This window comes from Myotis daubentonii, chromosome 15 (genome assembly GCF_963259705.1).
Source record: "Myotis daubentonii chromosome 15, mMyoDau2.1, whole genome shotgun sequence".
NCBI lineage: Eukaryota > Metazoa > Chordata > Mammalia > Chiroptera > Vespertilionidae > Myotis > Myotis daubentonii.
This window is the reverse complement of record NC_081854.1, coordinates 8,345,983-8,372,711: the sequence shown is the minus strand read 5'-3', so window position 1 is coordinate 8,372,711 and position 26,729 is coordinate 8,345,983. Positions and strand designations below refer to the sequence as shown.

The following is a 26,729-nucleotide window of genomic DNA, read 5'->3' as shown; positions in this document are numbered from 1 at the left end:
TATCTGTTATATTAAAAAAAAAAAAAAATTTCCAGGGCCCACCTGGCCCTGCACAGAAAGGGTTAACCTTCAGTATTTGATGTCGGGGTCACAGGGGGGGGAGGGGGTGGTAAGGGGAGGCAGATTGGGAAAAGAAGGGGTGAAAAACAAAGAGAGGACAAGCCAATATGTAAGTAGGGCTCTCCCAAACATCCAGACGGAGCGGGGTGAGGGCCCCTGGTAGAGACAGAGGCCAGGGCTGTGCCCTCAGGGTACCCGGTCCCCAGTCCCTGGTGCTCTGGAGTGACCTGTCCTTCCACACCCACGAGGTCCCAACATCAGGATCCATCCCTTCCCCTTGCCCGGCTTGCAAGGTCCCCTCCGACAGGAGCAGCCCCCTCTCCAAATAAGAGGCCTCAGGCAAGCTGGGGGTCCATTCTGGGGGGAGCCACTTTCGGGGTCCCCCTTCAGTCCCTGACCAGGCGATAGATGTGGTGCTGGGCGCCCCGCTCACTGGTGGAGACTTCGAAGACGTAGGCGGTGCAGAGCAGCAGCTCCTGGGTGTCTCGGTTCGTCACCACCTGCCAAGGGGGCCAGAGAAGGGGTTTGTGCTTAGAAGGGACCCCTGTGCCCTCCCTCAGTCATCATGGGGCCCCCAGGAAAAGGTTCCCACCACGTCACAGGTCCCAGGCAGAGGGGATGCTCAACATGCCCGTGAAGGGCCTCGCATCAGATGGTATATCACGTGTTACCGGGTCAAGGAAGACCCCACGTCACATCCCCAGGTGAAAGGTCCCCAGCTCAGCACATTCCTCAAAGTCAAAGGGATCCCACCCAATCGTGTTTCCTGGGCTAAGGTTAGGTTCCCTGTACAGAAGGTCCCCTCAGCTAAGGACCCACCATGACTCCTCCAGGTCAGTTCCCCAGGGAAGGGGGGTCCCTCGTGAGAATGCTGTGGAGTCCCCACCATATCAGTCTCCTGGGTCATGGGATCCCCTAAGCCAGTGGTCGGCAAACTCATGAGTCAACAGAGCCAAATATCAACAGTACAACGATTGAAATTTCTTTTGAGAGCCAAATTTTTTAAACTTAAACTATATACATTGTTATTAACTTAATTAGGGTACTCCTAAGGCTCAGGAAGAGCCACACTCAAGGGGCCAAAGAGCCGCATGTGGCTTGCGAGCCGCAGTTTGCCGACCATGGCCCTAAGCCACGGGTTAACTGCAGGGTCCCCACTGTGTCAGTCCCCCAGGTGGAAGGGTCTGGGGCTGAGGGGCTGTGGTGGGCCCGCCCTCCACACCTGGGCCCCCTCGTCCCAGCCTCAGCGCATCGCCTGGAGCAGCGGTTCTCAACCTGTGGGTCGCGACCCCTTTGGCGGTCGAATGACCCTTTCACAGAGGTCGCCTAAGACCATCCTGCATATCAGATATTTACATGACGATTCAGAACAGTAGCAACATTACAGTTATGAAGTAGCAACGAAAATAATGTTATGGTTGGGTCACCACATGAGGAACTGTATTGAAAGGGCCAGAAGGTTGAGAACCACCGACCTGGAGGATGGTGAAGTTCTCCAGGACGCTGTTCATCATGTACCGCTCGGGCAGCTGCCGCAGCTTGTGCAAGAAATTCACCAGGTACTCGCACATGGGCGAGCGCAGCAGGCGGTACACGAACCTCCCGTCCTCCAGCTGGGCGCGCTCCGTCTGAACCAGGTGGAGAGGAGTGGGGAGGACGGTGACTGAGACACACATGGGTCACCCCAGGAGCCCAGCCACCCCGCCCCCCACTGCCATCTTCCCTCTCCGCTGCCCCATCTGCAGTGACCGGAGACAGGCCTGAACCCTCAGGTGTCCAACTCAGGATCACTGAGCCTGCAAACCAGGGACACCCCCAGCCCCTCAAAGCCGTGCTCTGAACTCCTCTGATCCCTGGTACCCTCAAACCCTCCAGGCCCCTCAATGAGATCCCCAAACTCTATAACCTTTGAAATTGAGACCCAGCAAGTCCTTAGCAACCCAACTGTGACCACTGAACCTCCTGGCCCTGTGAACTCTGCCACATTCCCAGGAATCTTTTGCATCTTAGTGACTGTGCATCTCTGTCCCACACATTACCTTTGAACCCTCAAAGCGACCCTAACATGTGACTTTAGAACTCCACATTAGCTCTACGCCTGTGCATTAAACCCCCAAAGAGGCTGGGCCACCCCCACCCCACCATGAAGACAACCCCAATGCCTGAGCTGTCGTGTCCATTTATTTACTCTGCACCCCCAGAGTGCCAGGTGCCTGGGTGCTCCCCCGCCCAGAGCTCCACCCCTCCGGCCTCACCTCCACTTTCTCCACCACCTGCTTGCCAAAGGAGCAGACTTTGGAGGAGCAGGTGAGAGTCATGTGCTCCAGGCTCTCGTACTGGCTGCTCACACCATAGAAGCCACCACTGCTGCCAGCGGCCCCCACCTCCTCACCACTCGGGCCCCAGTTCAGGTCCGCCTGGGGGATGGGGAGACACAGGTTAAGTTGGAGGAGACATCCCTTATAGACGTCCCTTATAAGTGGTGGAGACTCGGCCCGGCCGGTGTGGCTCAGTGGTTGTGTATTGACTTATGAACCAGGATGCCACAGTTCGATTCCTGGTCAGGGCACATGTGGTTGTGGGCTCGATCCCCAGTGTGGGGCAGGCAGGAGGCAGCCGATCAATGATTCTCTCTCATCATTGATGTTTCTTTTGTTCTTTTCTCTTTTTATTAATTTCAGAGCAGAAGGGAGAGGGAGAGAGAGATAGAAACATCAATGATCATTGATCCGCTGCCTCCTGCACGCCCCCCAGTGGGGACCAAGCCAAAACAACCCGGGCATGTGCCCTTGACAGGAATCGAACCTGGGACCCTTTAGTCCGCAGGCCAATGCTTAGCCACTGAACCAAACCAGATAGGGCTCATCACTGATGTTTCTATCTCCCTCTCCCTTCCTTTCTGAAAAAAATTAAAAAAAATTTTTTTTTTAAATAAATAAACAATAGAAACTCTTGTAACATAGGAACTCTGTTAGAAGGAGCCCATGGCCTGGTTTCTCCCATTTGCCCGGTAGCTGCCCACCTCACTTCCTCTGTGTTCAAAGTCCCCACCTCTCCAAGTGCCGGCTTCAGGAGTCTGAGTCCCCAGAATGATCCTGACCCTCTCTGCCCAGCGAGCCCCCCGCCCAAGGAGCCCTGCTATTCAACAGTTTTGCTCCTGAAGCCCCCAACTGAAGAGTTCAGCCTCTTCCAAGGGCCTGGTTACCAAGGAGGGAGTTATTGCCTAGCAACCGGAGGCTCTCCCCCAGAGCCCTTAGCAACCCTGGTTGCTAAGACAAGGGGCTACTTCCTAGCAACGGAGCCTGGCTCCTCTTCCGAACACCCTCTGGGGCCCTTGCAGCTGATTCTCAGAGGTCAGACCCCTCATGTCCCAGTGGCCAAGTGAGCAGACAATCATTATGCCAGGTGGGGGTCTGAGACCTCATAGCACCTTTGGCCTGAGCCCCTTGGTCACCCTACCTTCCTGGGAGGCAGACCTCTTCCTCTCCCTAACTTGAGTTACCAGCATGACCAGGTCCTTCGAGGCCTGACTCCATCCATCCCCCCAGCACCAGGGCCTTGTGAAGCCAGACAAATACTGAAGGCCTCTCCAGCCACTCCCTGCGTCCCTTCAGATGCAGGGCTCCTATGGGCCGCTCTCCACCCCTGGCACCTGGTGCAGCCCATCTTAAGCCCTAGCAATGCCTACAGCCTCAGCAACACATCCCCAGAGCTGTCTGGGGCCTCCACTTCACACACTAGAACCCTTGGTAACCGCAGTAGCTACGGGTCCAGCAAGGCCAGCAAACCTCAGGCCCTCTGCACGCTTCCTTCTCAGAGACTAGATCCCTCCACTGCCCTGGTTACCACGAGAGGTAACACCCTGCAAACATTCACCTAAATTGAACCCCTATAGGATCAGCCACTGGACTGGACACCAAACCAAATAGGCCTAAGAAAGACTCAAATGGACCCACACTTATTTATATGGAACCTGGCATAGGGCTTTGTATATAGTAAGTGCTCAATAAATGCTTGTTCAGTAAATACGGGACCTTACAAAGCCACCCCCCAGCTCCTTCAGTGATACCCTCAAGGCCAGACATTCTCTAACAACAGGGTCTGGTGGAAAGTAGCATCCCCTCTTAGAGGCCAAAATTCGCCAAAACTTCATTTGCTAAGGGGAGGAGGACATTCCCTAGCAACAAGGCTATCGTGTGGGCAGGTGGGATGTAGGGAAGTCTGAAACGACACAACCCAATCCCAAGGGCTGTATCAGTCACACGACTCGGTGTGGCAACATCTAGTCCAGGGGTGGGCAAACTTTTTGACTCGAGGGCCACAATGGGTTCTTAAACTGGACCAGAGGGCCGGAACAAAAGCATGGATGGAGTATTTGTGTGAACTAATATAAATTCAAAGTAAACATCATTACATAAAAGGGTACGGTCTTTTTTTTTTTTTTTAGTTTTATTCATTTCAAATGGGCCGGATCCGGCCCGCGGGCCGTAGTTTGCCCACAGCTGGAGTCGGATCTGGGGGGGTCCAAGTCCTATTCCTACACCTGCATGGGTCCCATGCATCCCGCCCTGGGGACCAAACTCCCTGGAGCTCCTGTTGCAAAGGGGGCTGATACTCAGCCATGAGGAGCGGAAGGCCCAGGCTGACCTGGGAGAGCCAGAGGCCTGAGCCGGGCGGCCATGGGGTTTATGAGCACTTTTGTTTTTGGTGGCTGAACTCACCCAGAACTTGACCAGGAAGAAGGCGTGAGGGGGCCCACGATCGTACAGCTCCCGCAGACCCCCCTTTTTCTCAGGGAATTTGTCATAGATCTGCCGAACGTCCACGCTCTCGAGCGGGGGAGCTCCAGGGCTCGGGCAGTGCTGGCTGATGTGTACGAACAGGTGCCTCTGGTACTGGGGAGAAAGAGCCGTCGGTGAGGAGTGGGAGATGGGCTGGACCCCCGGCCCGCGCTGCCGAAGCCAATCTCACACCCCTGTCGCCACCCCCAGAGCTCCTGCTAGCGGTTCCGCCCTGTCCACCCAGACCCTGGGCCCAGCTCCCAGGCATCTCTCCACTCTCTTCTGCCCCTTCATTCCCATAGTACCTCAGTCCCCAAGCCCTGTCCCCTACTCTCCATCCTCATAGGCCTGTCCTCTCTCACTGTCACCCCAGCCTCCTGCCTGGCCTCCCAGCCTCCCATCTCTCCTCCCCAGTTCATCAGTCATATGGCTCCAGAGCTGACCCTTGACCTCCCCTGCTCATAATTTTCCCATGGCTCCCCAGCACCCCCAGGACAAAGACCACACCCCGCAACCTGGCCATGTTTTGAATAGTTAGTTGTTCATAAATGTCCCATCAACGGAAGGATGGGTGGATGGGAATCCACATAGCCCACATTAAGACTGTCTCTGTTCCCATTCTTATCACTTCTTGTCCATGTCCTGAAATCTTCCCCATTTTTTCTTCTGACACAAATCCTCCTCCATCTTTCCAGGTCATCCAAATGTGCCTCTTTCTGGAAGCCTCCACTGATCACAAACAGATGGGTTCTCTCTACCACCTCCAGGTGCCCCATCACCAGGAGAAAGTCTGGGTCCCTGAGCATGGCAATGCCAGCTCCTCCAGAACCAGCTCCTGCCCAAATAGCCACAGCCTCCCCAGCTTCCCACCATATTCATTATTTTGTTTCTCTGAAAGCCTCAATGTTGTTTCTACCTCTGTACCCGAAGCACCCAGTTCTGCACATGGCAAACTCCTGTGTAACCCTCAAAGCCCAACTCGCATGTTGTCATCTCAGGGAAGCAAGCCTTCACTGACTCTCCAGGCAGAATTACTCCTCTGTACACCCACAAAAGCTTGAGCTTCCCCCATCCTAGCACATACTCAGACATCGATTGAGAATCTGTTGTGTAGAGGTACTACCCTGGGTCCCAGGGCTACCAGGTAAAGTCCCTGACCTCATGGAGCTCAGTCTCCTGGCAGAGACAGAACAAATTTCAAATCATCTTATGGATAATATAAATTTTGGAGAGTCTTGCACACTATGAGGAAAGTCCTAATAAAGCATAGTAAGGGCCAAAACCGGTTTGGCTCAGTGGATAGAGCGTCGGCCTGCGGACTGAAAGGTCCCAGGTTCGATTCCAGTCAAGGGCATGTACCTGGGTTGCAGGCACATCCCCAGTAGGGGATGTGCATGAGGCGGCTGATCGATGTTTCTCTCTCATCGATGTTTCTAACTCTCTATCTCTCTCCCTTCCTCTCTGTAAAAAAATCAATAAAATATATTTAAAAAAAAAAAAGCATAGTAAGGGAGTGGAGAGTGATGGAAGCCAGTATTTTCCGTAGGGTGGTTTGGGAAAACCAACCTGAGAAGATAATCAAGCCGGAACCTGAATGAACGGAGGGACGGAATGGGGATATCTGGGGAAAGCACACTCTAGGCAGCAGGAACAGCAGATGCAAAGGCCCTGAAGCAGGAGTGGGCTGGCGTGTGTGAGAAAGGGCATGGAGCCCAGTGTGGCCAGAGCTGAGCAAACAAGGGTGAGAGGGCAGGAGGTAAGGGCAGAGCAGGACTGAGGGTCAGATGGTTCATAACTTTGTGGGCAACTGAAAGGACTTCAGCTATTGCTCCAAGTGAGATGGGAGGGTTTTAACCCGATTTGACTTGGGTTTTAGCAAAACCACTATCTACAGGAATTGGTGTTTATGTGGCTGTGACAGAGACAATGGGTTCACAAACACTAGTGACTTTTCACCCAGCTAAACTACATTTCCCAGACGCCTCTGCAGTTACATGTGATCACATGACTACGTTCCGGCCAATGGGATGTGAGCAGACCTGCTAGTTGCCACTTCCAAGCCAGACCCATACAGCCCCCTCACCCTTTCCCTTCCACCATCTGCCAGCCAGATGCAGAGAATCCAGCAGCAAATTCTGAAGCCCTAGAAAATGGCAGAGCCACAAAATGGAAAAAGCCTGGATTCCCCGAATCACTGGGTGGGAGGCTGCTGTTGAACACCCACGCTGAAATGTTACATGAGTGAGAAACTTCTATGATGTTTCTGGGTGTTGCCCAGGCTAATAGGGCATCTGTCTCCATCCTCTCCCAGGAAAAGCTCAAGCCTAGAAACAAGATCTGCTTCCCCAAGTTCCCAGGATCCACCACTAAGCCTGGTGCACACTAGACACTCAGAAGCATGAATAAATGATGTCCTAGAGTTTCTCTGACCTTCCCAACCCACAACCTCATGACCTTCCTATTCCTTTATGCTAAGAGTCATCAAAATGTGGTCCCAGCAGCATCAACAGCACCTGGGAGCTTATGAAACTCAAATTCTCGCCCAGCTGGCATGGCTCAGTGGTTGAGAGTCGACCTATGAACCAGGAAATCACAGTTCGATTCCCGGTCAGGGCACATGCCTGGTTTGCAGGCTGGATCCCCAACGTGAGGTTTGCAGGAGGCAGCCAATCAATGATTCTCTCTCATCATTGACATTCCCATCTCTCTCTCCTTCTCCCTTCCTCTCAATAAAATAATATTTTTTTAAAAAAATTCAAATTCTCAGGCCCCACACTAAACCTACTGAAGCAGATATTCTGAGGGTGAGACTCAGCAATCTGTGTGTGTGTTGTTGTTTTTGTCTTATTTTAAATATATATTTAAATATTTCTTTATTGATTTCAGAGAGGAAGGGAGAGGGAAAGAGAGAAACATCAATGATGAGAATCATTGATTGGCTGCCTCCTGTACGCCCCCTACTGGGGATCGAGCCCACAACCTGGGCATGTGCCCTTGGCCAGAATCGAACCAGGGACCCTTCAGTCAACAGGCCGACGCTCTATCCACTGAACCAAACCGGCTAGGGCAGCAATCTGTTTTAACAAGCCCTCCATGTCATTCTGATAGATGCTAGTTTGAGAACCACTACCTTATGCTTTCCCTTCCCATAACCGTCTGCATTCCAAAACACCCACAGCAACTATCCCAAAATTGGACTTACAGAGTCAACTGCATCTGGGGGTTCCACAAAGGCCGAGAATTCCACCAGCTGTAACCGGGCAGTGCCCAGGGCCCGAGCCTGCCAGGCTGGGGGTGACGGGGCAGGTGGGGGCAGGGCAGGGGGTGAGAGGGCTTGGGGGGGTTCGTACCCTAGAGAGAGAAGAACAAATAATAAAAATTGCTAACATTTATGGAACATATCAAGCACTGTTCTCTCTTGCCTGCCTCCACTTAGAAGCTGAAAAAGCTAAATACTCACTTTCCCAGCCTCCCTTGCAGCTAGAGGTGGCCATGTGACACAGTCCTGGCCAATGAGACGTTAGGGGAAATCTGCTCGGGGGCTTCTGGGAAGGAGTTTCTTCCTGAATGAAAAAGACAGAACTTTGGGAGGAGAAAGCTTTTGGTTCTGGTCAAGTCCTGCTTGGGACATGGTGCCTGGAGTCACAACAGTCATCTTGGGACAGGAAGAGAGAGGCCAAGGGACCTAGAGAGATGCTAGTCCTGATATCGCTGAGGTGCTGAGCCAGCACATTAGCAGCCCACCTTCAGACTTTTTGTTACGTGGAATCATTAAAGCCAGCAGTTCTCAACCTGTGGGTCGCGACCCCTTTGGGGGTCGAACGACCCTTTCACAGGGGTCGCCTAAGACCATCGGAAAACACATATATAATTACATACTGTTTTTGTGATGAATCACTATGCTTTAATTATGTTCAATTTGTAACAATGAAAATACATCCTGCATATCAGATATTTACATTACGATTCATAACAGTAGCAAAATTACAGTGATGAAGTAGCAACGAAAATAATTTTATGGTTAGGGGTCACCACAACATGAGGAACTGTATTAAAGGGTCGCAGCGTGAGGAAGGTTGAGAACCACTGATTAAAGCCTTTTTATTTCTGGCACTATTAATTTGGGTCTTGTTACTTGCAGCCAAGAGCATTCCTAATTGATGAATCTGTGGAACCTAGGTGTAATTTTTCATCAGTGTGAGGACCACATCAGCCTGGACTCTGGAAGCCATCTTTGCTTCCATCAGATGGATGGGACAGACCCTACCTGGGAATGAAGCCACCAGAGGAAGGTAGAACCAAGCAAGTCCTGATGCTACCATTGGAGCCCCTAGATCCAGCCATACCTGAAGCCATAACCCCTGAAATATCAGTTACCTGACCCAGTAAACTCCATTTTGTTGTTGTCCTTGTTGTTTCTGTCACCTAGCTTCACTTGGGTTTCTGTCACTTGCAGCTGAAAGAACCTTGAGTAATACATCTCCCCATGTCCTTTAGGCTAGCAAGTGGCAGAACACAAACCCGGCGTGTGTGGCTACAGAGGCCATGCTCTTAACCACGACAAATTCTGTCAGGTCCTTCCATACCTCCACACACCCTGCCTCAGAGCTGGACCTCAGTAGGAATGGGACCCTGATTCATGGGAGGTTGAAGGAAAGGCAGTAAGCGTTGACAAGAGAGACGGGAGAAGAGGGAGGGTGGAAAGCGGACTCTTACCTGGGAGGTCAGTAGATGGGGGAGTCAGTGACAAGGAGAACGGCGTCTGCGAGAATGGCTTCACGCTGAGGGAGAAAGGAAGCGGAGGGTGAGCAGGTGGAAGGATTCTAATCGTACCAGCTACCTTTACTGAGGCACCAGGACAAGCTAGACCCTGTGCTAGCACATGATGTGCATTTTTTAAAAAAGTATGTTTTACTTTATAGAGTGGGGAAAGGTTAAGGTTTGGGTTAGGGATCAGCTGCCTCTTGCACACCCCCTATTGGGGATCCAGCCTGCATCGAACCGGTGACTCAACCAATGACCCACACCAGCTCAGCACGTTATGTGCACATTTTATTTTATGTTTTAATGTATTTTTATTGATTTCAGAGAGGAAGGGAGAGATAGAAACATCAATGATGAGAGAGAATCATTCATCGGCTGCCTCCTGGAGGCCCCACACTGGGGATCCAGCCCACAAACCCAGGCATGTGCCCGGACCGGGAATCGAACCATGACCTCCTGGTTCATAGGTTGATGCTCAACCACTGAGCCACACTGGCTGGGCTATGTGCACACTTTATTTTTAAAAAATATATTTTATTGATTTTTTACAGAGGGGAAGGGAGAGGGGTAGAGAGTTAGAAACATCAATCAGCCGCCTCCTGCACACTCCTCACCGTGGATGTGCCCGCAACCAAGGTACATGCCCTTGACCGGAATCAAACCTGGGACCCTCCAGTCCGCAGGCCGACACTCTATCCACTGAGCCAAACCGGTCAGGGCTATGTGCACATTTTAATCGAAGCCTCACAGCCTATGAGGTAGGTGTGATTACTGCTCTTCTCATTTGCACAGGGGTCAGCTGACCCACCCAGTCACACAGCTGTGGAGCCTGGGCTCAGACCAGGTCAGTCCCAACCATGAAGCCTGGGGTCTTGGTGATAGTTTAGTACCTCTCACAAAATGGCAGAAAGAGAACAGAAATGGGGTCTCTTGGGCGAGGAGACTAGGAAATCTGGAGAAAGAGGAGGAAAGGGTCAAGAGTGGGGTAGAAAATGATCGGCAGCCCAGAAATGGGACTGGTGAGCCCAGAAATCAGACCAAACTTTGGGGTGAGGCGGCAGCACCAAATCCAAAGCAGCGCGTCCAATAGGACTTTCTGCGATAATGAAAGCGTTCCCTATCTGTGCCGCCCAGCACTGTGCCTCCTGACCACGCGACATGTGACTACTGAGCAGGAATGTGGCTCAGGTGTCTGAGGGATTGGAGTTTTAATTTTATTGCATTTGCGTTAACTTCAATTTCAATAATCACCCGTGGCCAGTGATGGTAGTTATCTGATAGCATAGAGACCAATGACATATGGGCATCCCAGATGGCGGTGAGACTGAGAGGTCAGAGGTCAAGGAGACATGATGAAGTCAGAGGTCAGTAAGAGGTCAAGAGTCCAAAGATCAAGATCAGAAAGACACAGCCCGGCTGGTGTGGCTCAGTGGTTGAGCATCAACCTATGAAGTAGGAGGTCGTGGTTTGATTCCCAGTCAGGGCACATGCCCGGGTTATGGGTTCAATCCCAAGTAGGGGGCGTGCAGGAGGCAGCCCATCAATGATTCTCTCTCATCATTGATGTTTCTATCTCTCTCTCCTTCCTTCCTCTCTGAAATCAATAAAAATATATTTTTAAAAAAATCCTGCCGAAACTGGTTTGGCTCAGTGGATAGAGTGTCGGCCTGTGGACTGAAAGGTCCCAGGTTCGATTCCGGTCAAGGGCATGTACCTGGGTTGCGGGCACATCCCCAGTAGGGGGTGTGCAGGAGGCGGCTGATTGATGTTTCTCTCTCATTGATGTTTCTAACTCTCTATCTCTCTCCCTTTCTCTCTGTAAAAAATCAATAAAATATATTTTTTTTAAAAAATCCCTAGCCGGTTTGGCTCAGTGGATAGAGCGTCGGCCTGTGAACCAAAGGGTCCCGGGTTCGATTCCAGTCAAGAGCAAGTACCTTGGTTACAGGCTCCTCCCCGGCCCGGGACCTGGTCAGGGCTCGTGCAGGAGGCAACCCATCGACGTGTTTCTCTCACGTCTTTCCCTCTCTCTTCCACTCTCTCTAGAAATCAATGGAAACAACAACAAAAAATCAGAAAGACACAAACTCCAGGGACTTTCTGACTTTGGCTCCCTACGGCCTTTACTTGCCATCCCAATTCTTAAATCTGAACTCCAGTACCCAACCCAACAACTTAATTCCTTGTCATCAGCCCACTGCCCAAATATTACCTCCTCCAAGGCCTTCCTGACTTCTGTCCAAATAGAGCACATTAAAAATAAATAAATAGAGCACGGACACCCTGCTTTATTTCCCACATTTATTCTTTTCTTATTAATGCTTATTTGGTTGTTACATGCTTATTGTCTGTTTCCTCCCCTCTCCAACTATATAAGCCCCATGAAGGCAGGAATTATCAAATTTGTTCAATGCTGTGTCCCCAATTGAACCAGAGTAACAGGCACTTAATAGCTGCTCAGTAAACATTTGACTGACTGGCCCGTGGCCTTCTCTCAGTTCCTGACACATACTGTTTTCTCTGCCTAAAATATTCCCACCTTCATTCTTCACCTGACAAAGTCCTTCCCAGCCTTCCACATTACCTCCTCAGAGAAACTCCCTGGAACTCTCTCCCTCACCCCAGAGCCTGCTGCAGTTCTATTTTTTTCTTAGTATTATTATTGATTTCAGAGAGGAAAAGAGAGGGAGAGATAAATACATCAATGATGAAAGAGAATCACTGATCACTGCCTCCTGCACAACCCCTACTGGGGACTAAGCCTACAACCTAGGCATGTGCCCTGCCCGGGAATCGAACCGTGACCCTCTTGGTTCATAGATCCACGCTCAACCACTGAGCCACACTGGCCGGGCCCTGTTGCAGTTCTTCACACCACATCGCATATACTCTTCCATTGTGTGTTTATGCACATGATTTAATTAACATTCGTCTCCTCAAGTTGACTATCAGCTCCATAAAAAGAAGAATCCTCGCGACCAGTGCAGAACACCCCCTTTCCAGATCAGCCTCCTCCCCTTCGGCTCTGGGGACTGGTCCTGACCCTTCCTGTGTCCCCATCCAGCAGCACCTCCCGGCGAACTCTTCTGTCCCAGCCTGGATCCCACAGCCTGCCACTTGACTCTCTTTGGCAACACTCTCAACACTCCCGCCTCACGTCCTGAGGCCGCATTGTCCCACCAACACCCAGCCTAGAACCATTGGCTCCTTTCTGGGCTGAAAACTACACTTCCCATGAGCCTCTGCGCCCATTTCTGTCTTTCTAGCTAGAAACATATCCTGTCCCCCTCGAGGCTCTCTCATAGCTAAAACGGACACTCCAATTTACCTCTGAAGCCATTTTCTTTCTTCTGATTCTGAGCTGGACCCTGTTCAGGCCCAAGAACCACCTCGGTGGGATGAGAGCCACCCTTCCCATGAGCCTCTGGGGCTCCACTCAACCCTCCCTGGAATTTCTAGACCTACAACTGCCTTTCCCATGAGCCTCTGGGGCCCAGCCAATCTGAGCAGAAGGCCATTATTCCCATGAATATTTTTTTAAACTGTCTTAAAAACAACTTTTATTGATTTCAGAGAGGAAGTGAAAGAGATAGAGACATCAATGATGAGAGAGAATCAATGATTGGCTGCCTCCTGCATGCCCCCCACTGGGGAGCCAGCATGGGCAGGCATATGCCCTGACCGGGAATCAAACCGTGACCTCCTGGTTCATAGGTTGATGCTCAACCACTGAGCCACGCCGGCCGGGCCCCATGGACATCTTACAGGCCTCTCACACTCATCAAGTCTCATGCTGAGCTCATTTTCCCCCAAACCCATTCCTCCCACAGGTTGCACATCTGTGGGCACTCCCGCCAACCCCAGTCACCAGCCGGAGCCCAGGCGCTGTCCCTGCCTCCTCCCTCCTTCTCAGCCAGTCGGGCCCCAGCGCCACCCCTCCTCCTCCTGACTCTCCTGCCCAACCCCCTCCTCACTATCCCATCTCAGACCATCACCTCCCCCTCCTGCCTGGGACTCAAATCCAGACAGCCTGGCTCCAGAATGGATGTGCACAAGGGAGCCGGGAGCCGGGTCGGGGGGTGAGGAAGGCCTGTGGGAGAGAGTGGAGGAGGGGGACAGGTGCTGATGCAGGACAGAAAGTACTCACTCTGGAACATTCCAGGGGGTCCCAGAGCCCCCTGACCAAAACTGGAAAAGCTCAGAGGCCTGGAGACGAGACAAAGGGGGACAGCCAGTTAGTCCCCGGTTGAAACCACCCTCCCCAACCCTCCAGCCTTGAACCCCACAGTCCCCAACCCAGGCCACCTGAGGACCAGCGGGACCCAGTTTGGCCTGCAGGGAAGGTGCTGAGATGAGCTGGGCCGAGGACATGGTGGCCATTGTCTGGAAAGCCTTATCCTTGGAAACCTGGTCCTGGAGGAAGCGTTGAGGGTCCATGTTAACGGGGGTTCCGGTGGACACAGCAAGGGTGGGGACAGTGACAGGGTGGGCAGGGTAAGCATGGGGAGGCTCAGAGATGGGAGGTCATGGTAACGGGCTGGGGAGGGTCCAAATCCCTCTCACTACAGCCCCTTAGCCCTCCTGCCCTCCCTCAAGAATGTCTGGGGTAAGGGAGTGGGTGGGAGGATGCGCAGAGGGACTTACCACATTCAGGGCCTGCCCATGGGGGAAGGAGCCAAAGAAGGAAAGAAAACAGGATTTAGGAAGTGAGGCCTGGGTACCCCACCTTGCCTCCCTTGCCAACCCCGGTAGCCCACCACCCTGAGCAGAGCAATGAGAGGGAAGCGAAATGAAGGGTGACTATGGAACGGGGGAGGAGGGAGCGGGGGGCAGGCCTGGAAGGGGAAAGAAGTTCCCAATGTCCAGAATAAAAGACAGTCATGAGGATTTCTACGTCAATAAAGAGCCGGAAGTGAAGGTTTCCGGATATGCAGGCAGCAGGAAATGAGAATTTCGAGCCCAGAGGGAATAGGCACTGAGCATTTCCTTGCTGAGACAGGACAGAGGGGAGCAGTGAATTCCAGAAAAGACCAGAGAGCCCTGGCCAGTGTGGCTCAGTTGGTTGAGTATCGTTCCGTGCACCAGAAGGTCGCCGGTTCAATTCTCAGTCAGGGCACATACCCTGGGAGACTATTGATAGATGTTTCTCTCTCTCGCCGCCCCCCCCCTCAAATCAGTAAAAAAAAAAAAAAGTGTTTAAGAAAGAAAGAAAAGCCCTGGCTGGTTTGGCTCAGTGGATAGAGCGTTGGCCTGCGGACTGAAGGGTCCCAGGTTCGATTCCGGTCAAAGGCATGTACCTTGGTTGCGGGCACATCCCCAGTAGGAGGTGTGCAAGAGGCAGCTGATCGAAGTTTCTCTCTCATTGATGTTTCTAACTCTCTATCTCTCACCCTTCCTCTCTGTAAAAAAATCAATAAAATATATTTTTTTAAAAAAGAAAGAAAGAAAAGACAGAAGGGAAGGTGTTTAGACCCAGAGAGAAAGGAAAGGGAGGCTTCTGGGTACAAAAAAAAGAATAGGGCCCTAGCTGGTTTGGCTCACTGGATAGAGCGTCAGCCTGGGGACTGAAGGGTCCCAGGTTCGATTACGGTCAAGGGCAAGTACCTTGGTTGCAGGCACATCCCCAGTAGGGGTTGTGTAGGAGGCAGCTGATCGATGCTTCTCTCTCATCGATGTTTCTAACTCTCTATCCCTCTCCCTTCCTCTCTGTAAAATGTCAATAAAATATATTATTAAAAAAAAAAAGCAATAGGAAGTGATGGTCCCCAAAACCAAAGAAAGAGGCAGAAAAGACGCCCTTCTCGGAGGAGTAGAAAATGAGGGTCTGTGGCCAAGAGGGAACCAACCGGAAATCCAGAGGATGGAGAAAAGAAAGGGGATGTGAAAAGCTCCAAAAGGACATGACGATATCTGGGCACAGGAAGAACAGGCAGGCCGCACAGGGACCGGAAGTGGGAAGATGGATCAGGAGGAGACCAAGAGGAGACCTTCACAGCACAAGAGGGAAGAGCGACGAAGGCGCCAGGAAGAGCACAGGAAGGACAGGAGGGGAGAGGAGGGAGGCGGGAGGCAGCAGTAGCCGGAGGAGAGGCCGGACACCCGAGTCTTCTTGCCTGCCCCAAGCGAGATCTCTGTGCCCCTCTCTCTATGGATCTTTCCCATGGTCTCCATCCACCCGCTCCCTGCTGCGCCATTAACCCCCACCTTGGGTTTCTGCTCCTCCCATTCTGTTCACCTTTCTTTTTTTTTTTTTTTTCTTTTTTTTTTTTTTTAAATATATTTTATTGATTTTTTGCAGAGAGGAAGGGAGAGAGATAGAGAGTTAGAAACATCGATGAGAGAGACATCGATCAGCTGCCTCCTGCACATCTCCCACTGGGGATGTGCCCGCAACCCAGGTACATGCCCTTGACCGGAATCGAACCCGGGACCCCTCAGTCCGCAGGCCGACGCTCCATCCACTGAGCCAAACCGGTTCGGCCTGTTCACCTTTCTGTGTGAATCTATTCCCACCCCACATTCCTGTCCCTCCTTCTCTGGATCTGTTACCCTCTCTGAGTTCTTGTCCCCTCTTTCTAGGTCCCTGTCCCCCTCTCTCTGGGCACCGCCCCCCCCCCCCCCCCCAGGATGTCTGCTTTGGTCTCTACCTTGAGCTTGGACTGGATTTCCCTCGATTTCCTTCGGGCCAAGACCTGGATGTGACTAGAGACCTGGAGGGAGTGACAAAGAAGTAGACTCAGGCGAGAGTCACTTGCCCCTGGCGTCCCCTACCCCTTGCCTCCCTCCAGGTGCCCCATGAGCTGCTGGGACCTGGGAGATGACACGCAGGATATGTGTCTCAGGAGCAGGCACACAGATGCGACCATACAGGCCACTCTTCTTTCTAAGACTTCTTCCCCAGACCCAGCAAACCCAGCCCTCCCTCTCCCTCCCCTTCCCTGTCCTTCTCTTTGGCTCCTTTAGTCTCTCTTACTCTGGTTCCAACACAACTGCTAAGAGAACTATACCAAACAGGCACAGAGGGTACTGAGCTGAGAAGACAGACAAAAGCACCTGAACCACACCGTCCTGGAACCTGAACCTGCCCATACCAGTACGGCCCTGAGGAGACCCGCCTGTCCCACACACGAGCCCCTGAGTCCGTCCTGAGACCTGTTTGCGAGTTCGCGTCTTCCCTGTTCTCAGCTTGATGTAACGGGCAATCAGCTCATTCCGACCTGCGGGGCCAAAGATGGAACAGAGTTAGCCCCTCAGCGGAACTTCCCAACAGAGAGGACACCAGGGAAGGAGAGAGAAGCCATAGTTCCCAGAGGCCCCAGCAAGCTGGTTGCTACATGGAAGACGAGTTACCACTGCAGGTTTTGGAGCCACACTGCCTGGGTTCAAATCCCAGCTCTGCCACACACTAGCTTTGTGGCCTCAGGCAAATCACGTAGCCTTTCTGGGCCTCAGTTTCCTCATCTGTGCAAAGGGGATGCTAGCTCCTACCTGAGTCATCGTGAGGCTACGAAGTGCTTTTATGTGAACAGTGTTTAAAGTGCCATAAATGTTGCTTGTTGTCTTCTATTAATCAACTAGAGGCCTGGTGCACGAATTTGTGCACAAGTCAGGTACAACCGGCCCAGCCCGATCAGCCAATCAGGCCAGGCCAGCCAGGGGGAGGGGATGCGGGAGCCATCAATGTGGCTTGTTGTCTTTTATTAATCAATGAGGGCCAGGGCAAAGGAGGAGGTGACTCACCATACATCTTGCCTTCATCGGACAGGATGATTTTCCGCCGGCCACAGGGTGGGTAGATGGCCAGGGCCTCCTGGAAGCTCTGCTCGATGTCTGGACTCCAGACACCCTCAGCATCCGGACCCCCGTCTCCCCCAGCCCCCTCGCTGCCTCCGGTGCCTTCCTCACTTCCTTCCTCACTTCCTGTCCAGGCGCTGCCATCGTCCAGGGGGGCCCCAGCCCGGGGTTCCCCCATCTGGGCCTGGAAGAACACAGAGCTCAGCAAGGCTCCCCCGACCCACCCTCTCTCAGGGCTTGGAGAGCTGGGAGTCCAGACCCGGGGGTCTGGGGGAGGAGGCTGAGGCTGGGACTCCTAGGTTCTGGAGAAGAGGGCTGGATTTCTGGGGAAGTTTAGGGTAAGAAGTGTTCTCCCCTGGATTTCCAGGGGAGCCGGGGTGGGGATGAAGTCGTGAAGACCCCATAGTCATGCACAGGGCCCATGAGGGCCAGTCATGTGGGCATGGATTACTAGTTGAAAGAAGACAGGAGTCAGGGTCTAGCTGCGGGAGGAGGGTTGTGAGTGAGATCTTACTCCCACCCCAAGAACAGGTGCTAGGACGTGAGCAGCAGCTGCTGGAAAAGACGGGGCACAGGCCCTAGTAAGGCTAAAGGGAGATCCAGAGAGAGGGGGACAGAGACCCAGAGGGAGGGGCACAGAGAGCCAGCAAGAGGGGGCCAGAGACACAGAGGGTGGTGCACAGGGGCTCAGAGAGAGAGGGGGACAGAGACCCAGAGGGAGGGGCACAGAGAGCCAGCAAGAGGAGGTCAGAGACACAGAGGGTGGTGCACAGGGTCTCAGAGAGAGAGTGGGACAGAGACCCAGAGGGAGGGGCACAGAGAGCCAGCAAGAGGGGGCCAGAGACACAGAGGGTGGTGCACAGGGGCTCAGAGAGAGAGGGGGACAGAGAACCAGAGGGAAAAGGGACAGAGATTCAGGGCAGAAACTCAAGTGGAGACCAGGAAAGACCCGCAGAACCACAGAGTTGGGGGGGTCAGGGGCGCCCTGCCTTCAGGAGAGCCAGAACAAAGGGCCCAGGCATCCCCTCCCCCAGTTTCCCACAACCCCCATAAGGGGCGGGGCTGGCCAGCCAGGGCCCCGCCCCTCCAGCCCCCGGCCCCGCCCCTTCCCTCCCCAGCCCCTGCGCTGTGGGCTCCGATCCAACTCTGCTACTTCCCAGTGACTTTCCGGAGGCCGGGAACAGGGGGAAACTTTTTCCAATACAGTCCGATCCCGCCTCCCTGGCGGCCCCACGTCTCCCACAGCTTTCCCAGGACCCCAGCGTCCAGGCCCCCATCCCCCTCCTGCCCAGGACCCCGAGTCCCGGCCCCGGCAGACAAAGACCCCAGGCCGAGCCCAATGGCGCTGCGGCGGTCAGGACCCCCATAGGCCAGAATCCCAGCCCAGCTCTCCCCCATGCGGCCAGACAAAGGGACGGAGGAGCCGGCTAAGAAAGGTCCCCCCGAATTTCCCGCCCCAGGCCCCAAACTTCCCAAGAGACAAGACTGGAGCTCTAGAAGGCTCCGTAGCCCGCCCTCCGCCAGCCGGGAGGCCCCTTTCTCCACGAGGAGGGCCAGGCGCCCGCAGATGACACACACGGACCAGTTCGGTCCAGAAACACGCACAGGGTCCATGCTGGCTTCCAACCCACACGGCGCAGACACGCACGCCCCGCGGACACCCCGCCGAAGTTCCCTGCCCTCGCCCACGCCCAGGCCCACACTCCCGCACTTAGGCGCCCAGCAGACACCCCAACTCGGGCAAAAGTTCCAACCCCGCACACAGACTCGGTCGGAAGCGAAATCTCGAGCTCCCCCCCCTCTCACCCGCCCCCCATAACAAGAAGGCGGCATGCAATTCAGAGGGGGTCCCCCACACACACCCCTAAAACTCCTAGCACGTAACTTTCCACCCCAACTCACACACCCCAAAGCAGGATCCCCGACTCCCGCCGGCGCCTTCCTACCTCCCGGCCTGGGGCTGGGGAGCCGCGGCGGGCGGGGCGCTGCGCAGGAGAAAGTTGCCCGGGAGCTTTGTTTGGGAAAAGTGGGAGGGACCGGAGGGGGGGCGGGCCCGGACACCGGACAGCGGGAAGGGGGATCCGATGGTGACAGTTGGAGGGAGGATTTTTTTTATTTTTATTTTTGCTTTGGCAAAGGAAAGGTGAAGTCTAGCTGGAGTCTGGTAGCAACTTTGGGATTCGTATGCTTAGATTCCTGAGACAGGAGGGGTGTTGAGGGTTGGGGCTCCTGGGTCTGCGGGAGGCGGGGGCTGGGGCCTGGACTCTGTCCCGCCAGTGTGTTTGTGTATTGGGGATGTGGCAGTGATACGAGCACAAAAGGCTCTTTCCTGTTCAGCCTCAAGCATATCTTTTTTGAGGATTGACGTGTAGGGGGGGGGGGTGTGACATATAGGGTTTTTAATATATTTTATTGATTTTTTACAGAGAGGAAGGGAGAGGGACAGAGAGCCAGAAACATCGATGAGAGAGAAACATCGATCAGCTGCCTCCTGCACACTCCCCACTGGGGATGTGCCCGCAACCCAGGTACATGCCCTTGACCGGAATCGAACCTGGGACTCTTGAGTCCGCAGGCCGACGCTCTATCCGCTGAGCCAAACCGGTGAGGGCTAGGGGTGTGTTTTGATTGATTTCTATAATAACACGGTTTCCTTGGGACCGCACCAGAGTTAAGAGTCGTGGGCAAGGCGAGATCCATGGAGGTGGAGACTCCCGCACCCACACGCACTCATGGACTAGAGGCGGCGCTGTCCCCGGACCGGAGAGACACTCGGCACCTGAGTGTTCACACTCATGGGACCAGAAAAGGCTGGTGTCCGGACTCTGGGGACCTGAGGGAGAAGGGAGCCCGGATTCCGAGTCCTTTTTTTTTTTTTTTTCCTTTTCTTTTCTTTAAACTGACGATTATAGTAAATTTCACAATCTGAGCAGCAACGTAAATGTGTTTCTTGAAAAAAAGTCCGAGTTTCTTGGAAACTGGAACAGAAGGCTGGATTTCGGGTTTCTGGAGAGGGTTTAGTGGGACCGAAGAGGGGTCGGAGTGCATTCATCGTTTCAAATGCTGGAGAAGACGAGAAGCGACACGGAGAAACGCTCAGGGAGGTGCAAAAATGGGAGGTGGCTAACCCGGGGACGGCTGGTGGCGGAGGGAGGCCCTAGGAAAGAAATTGAGGGCGCTGGGAGCAAGAGCTGGACCCAACCCAGAGGCGGGGCCTAGGCGCGGGGGCGGGGCTCTAGGGAGAGGGGCGTGGCCACCTGCGGTTGGAGCGGGACTGGCCAGACTCGGTCCCCAACGGCGAGGTCAACCGAAAGGGGCGTGGTCTGACGGAGCGTGACCGTGAAACGAACGGCCGACTGGCTCGAGGGGCGTGGCTAACAACGAATAGAGGTATGGCTAACCAATAGGAGGCCCGACTAGTGGGTGAGGTCACATGTGGGGGCGTGGCCAGGCCGTAGGGGCGCGGCTAGGGCTCGTGGAGCTCATTCAACGCTCCAGGTGTCCCGCTTGGCTCGAGACCAGAACTGTTTGGATTTAACAGTCCGTGGACGGCCCGAGTCTGAGAGTCCAGTGACCGGACCGTTATCTAGTGTAAAGGCGAGGCCCAGAGGGTGAGAAGGAGAAGGTGAGACATGAGATCTGGGTAGGAATGTGGGGGAAGGAGAGGGATGCGATCCGGGGATGAAGCCAAGCCCAGAAGAGCCGGGCCTGGGAGGATGCGGGGGACCTAACACGATGGAGGGGGTGGGAGCAGAAGAAAAAGGGAGAGGGGAAGTGGGTTTGGGGGTGTGGGGGAGATGCTTGGACAAGGGGTAAAACCTGGGCAAGGGGTAGGAAAGGCATGATTGTCTTGGGTGGGGGCTCTGACCCGTACCGATGCCACAGCCTCCCGCCCCGCCCCGCCCAGCCATGTGGCACACGCTGGTCCTGCTGCTGCTGCTCCCCTCTGCCTTGGTGCCCCCCTCCACGGCAGCCCCGATCCGTGACGCCGACGCCCAGGAAAGCTCCTCGGGTTTCCTAGGCCTCCAGAGACTGCTACAAGGCTTCACCCGGCTTTTCCTGAAAGTGAGTGATGGCAGGGGGTGGGGAGAAGGGGTCCCAGAGAAGAGGGACCGAGATAGATGGAGACTGAGAGGTGGAAGGGGCTGGGGGGTGGGAGGGAAACAATGGGAGACAGGTCAGGGCCAGGCAGAAGGAAGGGACAGAGAGCAACAGGAAGACGGAGAAATAGAAAGAGAGAGGGAGACAGAAAAGACACTGACGGGTGGGACAGAACAGAGACAGTAGGGCATGAGTGGCAAAGATAGGAAGGGAATGGGGCAGAGAATGAGAATGGGGGCAGGAGGTGACTGGGTAGCCCCTACGGGTCAGAAGACGGAGAGGGAAGGGGGTGAAAGGGACATGGCCAGGCCTGGAGGGCATCCTGGCAGGGCTGCAGACGGACTGGGGCGTCCTGAGGCCCCACAGCTCGCCTGTCCCTCCTCTGGTCCCAGGATGACCTGCTGCGGGGCATGGACAGCTTCTTCTCCGCCCCCTTGGACTTGCGGGGCCTCCCTACGAACTACCACCAAGAAGAGAACCAGGAGCGCCAGCTGGGGAACAGCACTCTCTCCAGCCACCACCAGATCGACAAGGTGCCTAGGCCGGGAAGTCCCTCCTGGAGGCTGCCTTGGGTCCCTCATGCTGTGGTATCTGCTGGGCAGAGGGCGGAGGAGGAAAGCAGTTTTGCACTCTCTCTCTCTCTCTCTCTCTCTCTCTCTCTCTCTCTCTCCCCTCCCACCCTCACAGGTGACCGACAACAAGACAGGAGAGGTGCTGATCTCCGAGAAGATGGTGGCATCCATTGAGACAGGAGATGGGAGCGTGGAGAGTGACTGGAAGGTTAGGAGAGACCCCCACCGCACCCCCACCCCCCGAAAAGTTTTGTCATCGGTTGAAAGGGACTAACCAGCTCTCAGTAATGAGATATATACAACCTCAGAGCACATCCACACTCACTTAGTAAACTCCAGAGGGTTTTGTAAACCGGAAGTGCTTTTCATTCCAGATGCCTGGTAAGCTTCACCCTCCCAAACCTCAAAGCGTGGCTTTATCTCAAAGCACTCTGCAAACCTTTTCCATATTTTCTCAATGTATCCCAAAGTGGTAAATCTGTCCCTCGTAAACGCCAAAATGTGATTTTTTTTCATTCCAAAGTTCTTTATGAACCGGAAATGCTTTGTGTCTATCACCTTTGTGAACCTTTGAGTGATTCTAATCCCAAAGGACTTTTTTTTTTTAATCCTAACATGTTTTAAGGACCTCCAAGTGCTTGGCAAACCCATGCAGTTCTCTCTCACACACATACACAGAGGTTTTTATTTTGATATTGTTCAAGTCTACAGAAAAGTTAGGGGGAAGTGGTGCAATGATTCTATCTGCACTCCTTTTAGCATAGAGCAGGGTTTCTCAGCCTTAGCACCATCCTGTGTACTACAACCTAGACCGAAGCACCACGCCCACCACACCAGCTGTGACGACCAAAAATGTCTCCAGACTTTAGTCGAGAGCCAATGGCCTAGATTCACCACTTGTTAACATTTTACCACTTTTACTCTATTTTCACTTTTGTATTTTGGAACCATAAGACAATGGATTATTATTTTTTAACATATTTTTTATTGATCTCAGAGAGGTCGGGAGAGGGAGAGAGAGATAGAAACATCAATGATGAGAGAGAATCTTTGATTGGCTGCCTCCTGCATGCCCCCTACTGCGGCTCGAGCCCTCAACCTAGGCATGTGCCCTTGACGGGAATGGAACCCGGCACCCTTCAGTCCGCAGGCCGACGCTCTACCCACTGAGCCAAACCGGCTAGGGCCAACACAATAGATTTTTGGCATCATGGCACTTCACCCCTAAGTCCTTCAGCAGATCGAAGAATAATGCCTTCTTCCACATGACCACAGTACCATTTTCACACCCAAGATATTTAATGTTGAAGTCAAATTGTCTCTGTATTAATTTGTGAGGGCTGCCATCACAAAGTACCACAGATTGGGTGGCTTAAATAACAAAAACTGGTTGTCTCGGGGTTCTGGAGGCTAGGTGTCCAAAGACCAAGGCTGGCTCCTTCTGAGGGCTGTGAAGGAGAGTCCTTCCATGCCCCTCTCCTGCCTCTGGTGGCTTGATGACAGTCTTTGGCAATCCTTGGTGTGTAGATGCATCACCCTTATCTCTGCTTCATTTCCATAGGACGTTCTCCCTGTTTGCATTTCTATGTATAAGTTCCCCCTTTGCATAAGAACACCAGCCATATTGGATTAGGGCTCGCCATGATGACTTCATCCTAACTGACTAAACCTGCAATAATTCTATTTTCAAACAAGATCACGTTCTGAGGTCCTGGGGGTATGGACTTCGACGTATAAGTTGGGAGGGGCACAATTCAACCCATAACAATCTACAGGGCTTCTCAGACCTCTTAAGTTATTTTTTTAATATTCATTTATTGATTTCAGAGAGGAAGGAAGAGGGAGAGAGAGAGAAACAGCAATAATGAGAGAGAATTGTCGATCAGCTGCATCCTGCATGCCCCCCCAGTGGGGATTGAGCCTGCAACCCAGGCATGTGCCCTGACCAGGAATGGAACCAGGACCTCCTGGTTCATAGGTCGGTGCTCAACCACTGAGCCACGCTGGCCAGCCTCAGACCGCAACTTACTAAAATGCAGACCGATTGAGTAGGTCTAGGTGGGTAGAGTGGATCCCACTAATTTGCATGTCTAACAAGCTCCCAGAAGATGCTGATGATGCTGGTCCACCACCCAAACAGACATCAGTCCATATTCAAATGTCTCCACTGGGCCCAAAGCTGTCAGTAAGAGCTGATTTGACTTTGGACCAGGACTCAATCAAGGACCACGCATTGCAGCTGTTTTTCTGGGCCTGAAGCTGAAACGCAACTGAGGCCTAGATGTTATCTCTAGTTTGACCCAAACTATCTCTGTGGCCAACAGACCCGAGGCTGTGTTCTGAAGATTATTGGATGGTGGCCAGAAGCTCATTGTCCTGAGGGCTTCATGCTTAAGGGAGTGGTCATGCAAGGGCTTGTATGGCAGTCATATGAGGCCATTCTCCAGCCCCCTTGTTCCTTTAAGGGAGTCCACCACGTGACTAGTGACCTGCCAGGGAAATAAAGGTCAGGGGAGGGTCCAAACTACACGACCAGCAATATGCAAGGGAGGAGACGTCACCTTGGGGTGAGGTCCCACTCTGCAAGATTCGTTTCCCCAGTTTTGTCCATTGGTAGGCACGCCGGGGCTTTCTGCCTGGTGACCTGTACCTGGCTCCTCATTCCTACTTGCACACACCTACCTAACTGCCTACTACATTCCCCCTCAATGATTCTTGACTCTGAATTATCTAAGGGGAAGGGGAATAGGGTCTCTTCTGCAGCTGCTTCAGCTCCTCGTTTTTATCAAAGAACCACAAATTCAGACCAATTTATTAAGTCCAGTTTCAATTTGGCCTGATTATTTGCATAAACACAACAGGAATAGTAATTGATCGCATAGGCTTTTAAAAATCTGCTTTGCTGGGATTTCATGAGGAATCTCCAGATTGTGCTTCCATTAGCCTCTCGGGGTGAAGAAACCAATCCATACAGTCCCATCAGTCTTTGCCGGCATGTTTGTGTGAATTCCTCAATACTTGAGGTCCCCCAAAATGTCTTGAGGTTCTTTATTTGCCATCTCCCAGGAAAGCGACCTTCATTCCTTATCTGGAAAGATGGGGCATGAACCATATAAATAAAATGAGCAGGGTACCAGGCTGGATTTTTTTTGTTTGTTTTTTTATTTGTTGTTGTTTTTTATGGGGCTTTTATCAGCTTCCAAAGTCAATCCTAACTCCTTAAAGCTTTTCTGATAACAACATGTGTCCCTCTCAACCATGACATTCCAGTCAAAGTCTTGGCTAATAACATAAAAAAACAACACTCCCCATACGCATTGCAATTATGGCCCTGATTCTTGAGTAACCGCCAAGAGCTTTTAATACCAAAGTGCTTTGCACATTTCAAACTGCTTTCCAAACCTCACAGTACGTTGAATCCTAAAGTGTTCTGTAATCCCAACAGACATTTTAAACCCCAAAGTGCTTTTGAAACCTCCAAAGTGTGTTTTCAACCCCAAAGTAGTCTATAAACCTCCCAAGTATTTTGAATCCAAAAGTGTTTGTAAACCCCAGTGCTTTGTAAACAGCTAGGAGAGTTTTTAACTCCCAAAGCGGCCTGTAGGTGGCAAACTGAGTTAAATATGCCAGCGGGTCTGAGAGTCCGGGGGTTGTCATATGCGGTTTGAGACGATCTCCTTGTCCCTCCTCCCCAGGTACCCAAGATAGAGGAGAAGGCGGCCCTGGTGCCCCTCCCCAAGGCCATGGACAGCTTACACCCAGAACCCCACCCCCGAGTGGCCTTCTGGATTATGAAGCTACCGCGGCGAAGGTCTCACCAGAGTGCCCCGGAGGGCAGCCGCGCTATCAGCGAGAAGGAACACCGCCTGCAGGCCATCCGGGACGGGCTCCTCGAGGGGACCCGAGAGGAAGCCCTGCAGAAAGGGACCCAGGCCGCCCCCCACTTCAAGCCGCCTGCCCGCAAGACGCACTTCCTGTACATTCTCAGGCCGTCTCAGCAGCTATAGGTGTGGGGATGGGAACGCCTGCGTGTACCCACAACCAGACCCCACCCCAAGCTCCATTTGGAAATAAAGTTCTTACATCGAAAAGCACGACCTCCTTTTAAGGATATGTCCCCCAGCCTCAGCTAATCAGGCCATGGCAAGTCCCAACAACAAGATAACTAGGCAGTCATAGAATATTTGAAAATGAAGCATTACACCACTAAAATAATGCACAGGTCAAATTAGTAAATATTTTATTTTTTAAAATATGTTTTTATTGATTTCAGAGAGGAAGGGAGGAGAGAGAGAAACTTCGATGAGTCATTGATTGGCTACCTCCTGCACGCCCCCTACTGGGGATGAGCCTGAAACCCAGGGATGTGCCCTTGACTGGAATCGAACCTGGGCCCCTTCAGTCCACAGGCCATTGCTCTATCCACTGAGCCACACCAGCTAGAGCAAATTAGTAAATATTTTAAACAATGATAATGGGAATGTGACATAAACTTGAGTGTAGCTCAAGAGGGATCTCTGGTCCAGCCTGTGCGGCTCAGTGGCTGCGAGTCAACCCATGCACCAAGAGGTCACTGGTTTAATATCTGTTCAGGGCGCATGCTCAAGCTAGGGGCTCAATCCCCTGCCGGGGGTGGGGGGTGGGGGGGAGTAGGAGA

At 52.9% G+C, this 26,729-nt stretch overlaps 2 protein-coding genes across 6 annotated transcripts; one reads left to right on the top strand and one right to left on the bottom strand.

The window, feature by feature from the left end:
- Positions 1 to 14: 14 nt before the first annotated feature.
- Positions 15 to 19,415, bottom strand: TEAD2 (TEA domain transcription factor 2). 5 transcript variants are annotated; one of them, XM_059665358.1, is made up of 13 exons: positions 19,346 to 19,415; positions 17,346 to 17,583; positions 16,758 to 16,822; positions 16,253 to 16,315; positions 14,250 to 14,261; positions 13,911 to 14,018; positions 13,753 to 13,811; positions 9,558 to 9,622; positions 8,044 to 8,192; positions 4,782 to 4,955; positions 2,316 to 2,477; positions 1,536 to 1,688; positions 15 to 560 (listed from the first exon to the last, which is right to left on the bottom strand). In XM_059665358.1, the coding sequence occupies exons 2-13, from the start codon at positions 17,575 to 17,577 to the stop codon at positions 447 to 449; spliced, it is 1,356 nt and encodes a 451-aa protein (XP_059521341.1). In that variant the 5' UTR covers positions 17,578 to 17,583; positions 19,346 to 19,415; the 3' UTR covers positions 15 to 446. The 5 variants fall into 5 exon arrangements, with proteins under 5 accessions (XP_059521341.1, XP_059521342.1, XP_059521343.1 ...); XM_059665359.1 differs by having other exon boundaries at positions 19,306 to 19,399; XM_059665360.1 differs by having other exon boundaries at positions 17,346 to 17,577; positions 19,258 to 19,358.
- Positions 19,416 to 20,851: 1,436 nt separating this feature from the next.
- Positions 20,852 to 26,163, top strand: DKKL1 (dickkopf like acrosomal protein 1). Its single transcript, XM_059665409.1, has 5 exons — positions 20,852 to 21,024; positions 21,285 to 21,464; positions 21,893 to 22,033; positions 22,188 to 22,280; positions 25,768 to 26,163. The coding sequence occupies exons 2-5, from the start codon at positions 21,309 to 21,311 to the stop codon at positions 26,077 to 26,079; spliced, it is 702 nt and encodes a 233-aa protein (XP_059521392.1). The 5' UTR covers positions 20,852 to 21,024; positions 21,285 to 21,308; the 3' UTR covers positions 26,080 to 26,163.
- Positions 26,164 to 26,729: the final 566 nt, after the last annotated feature.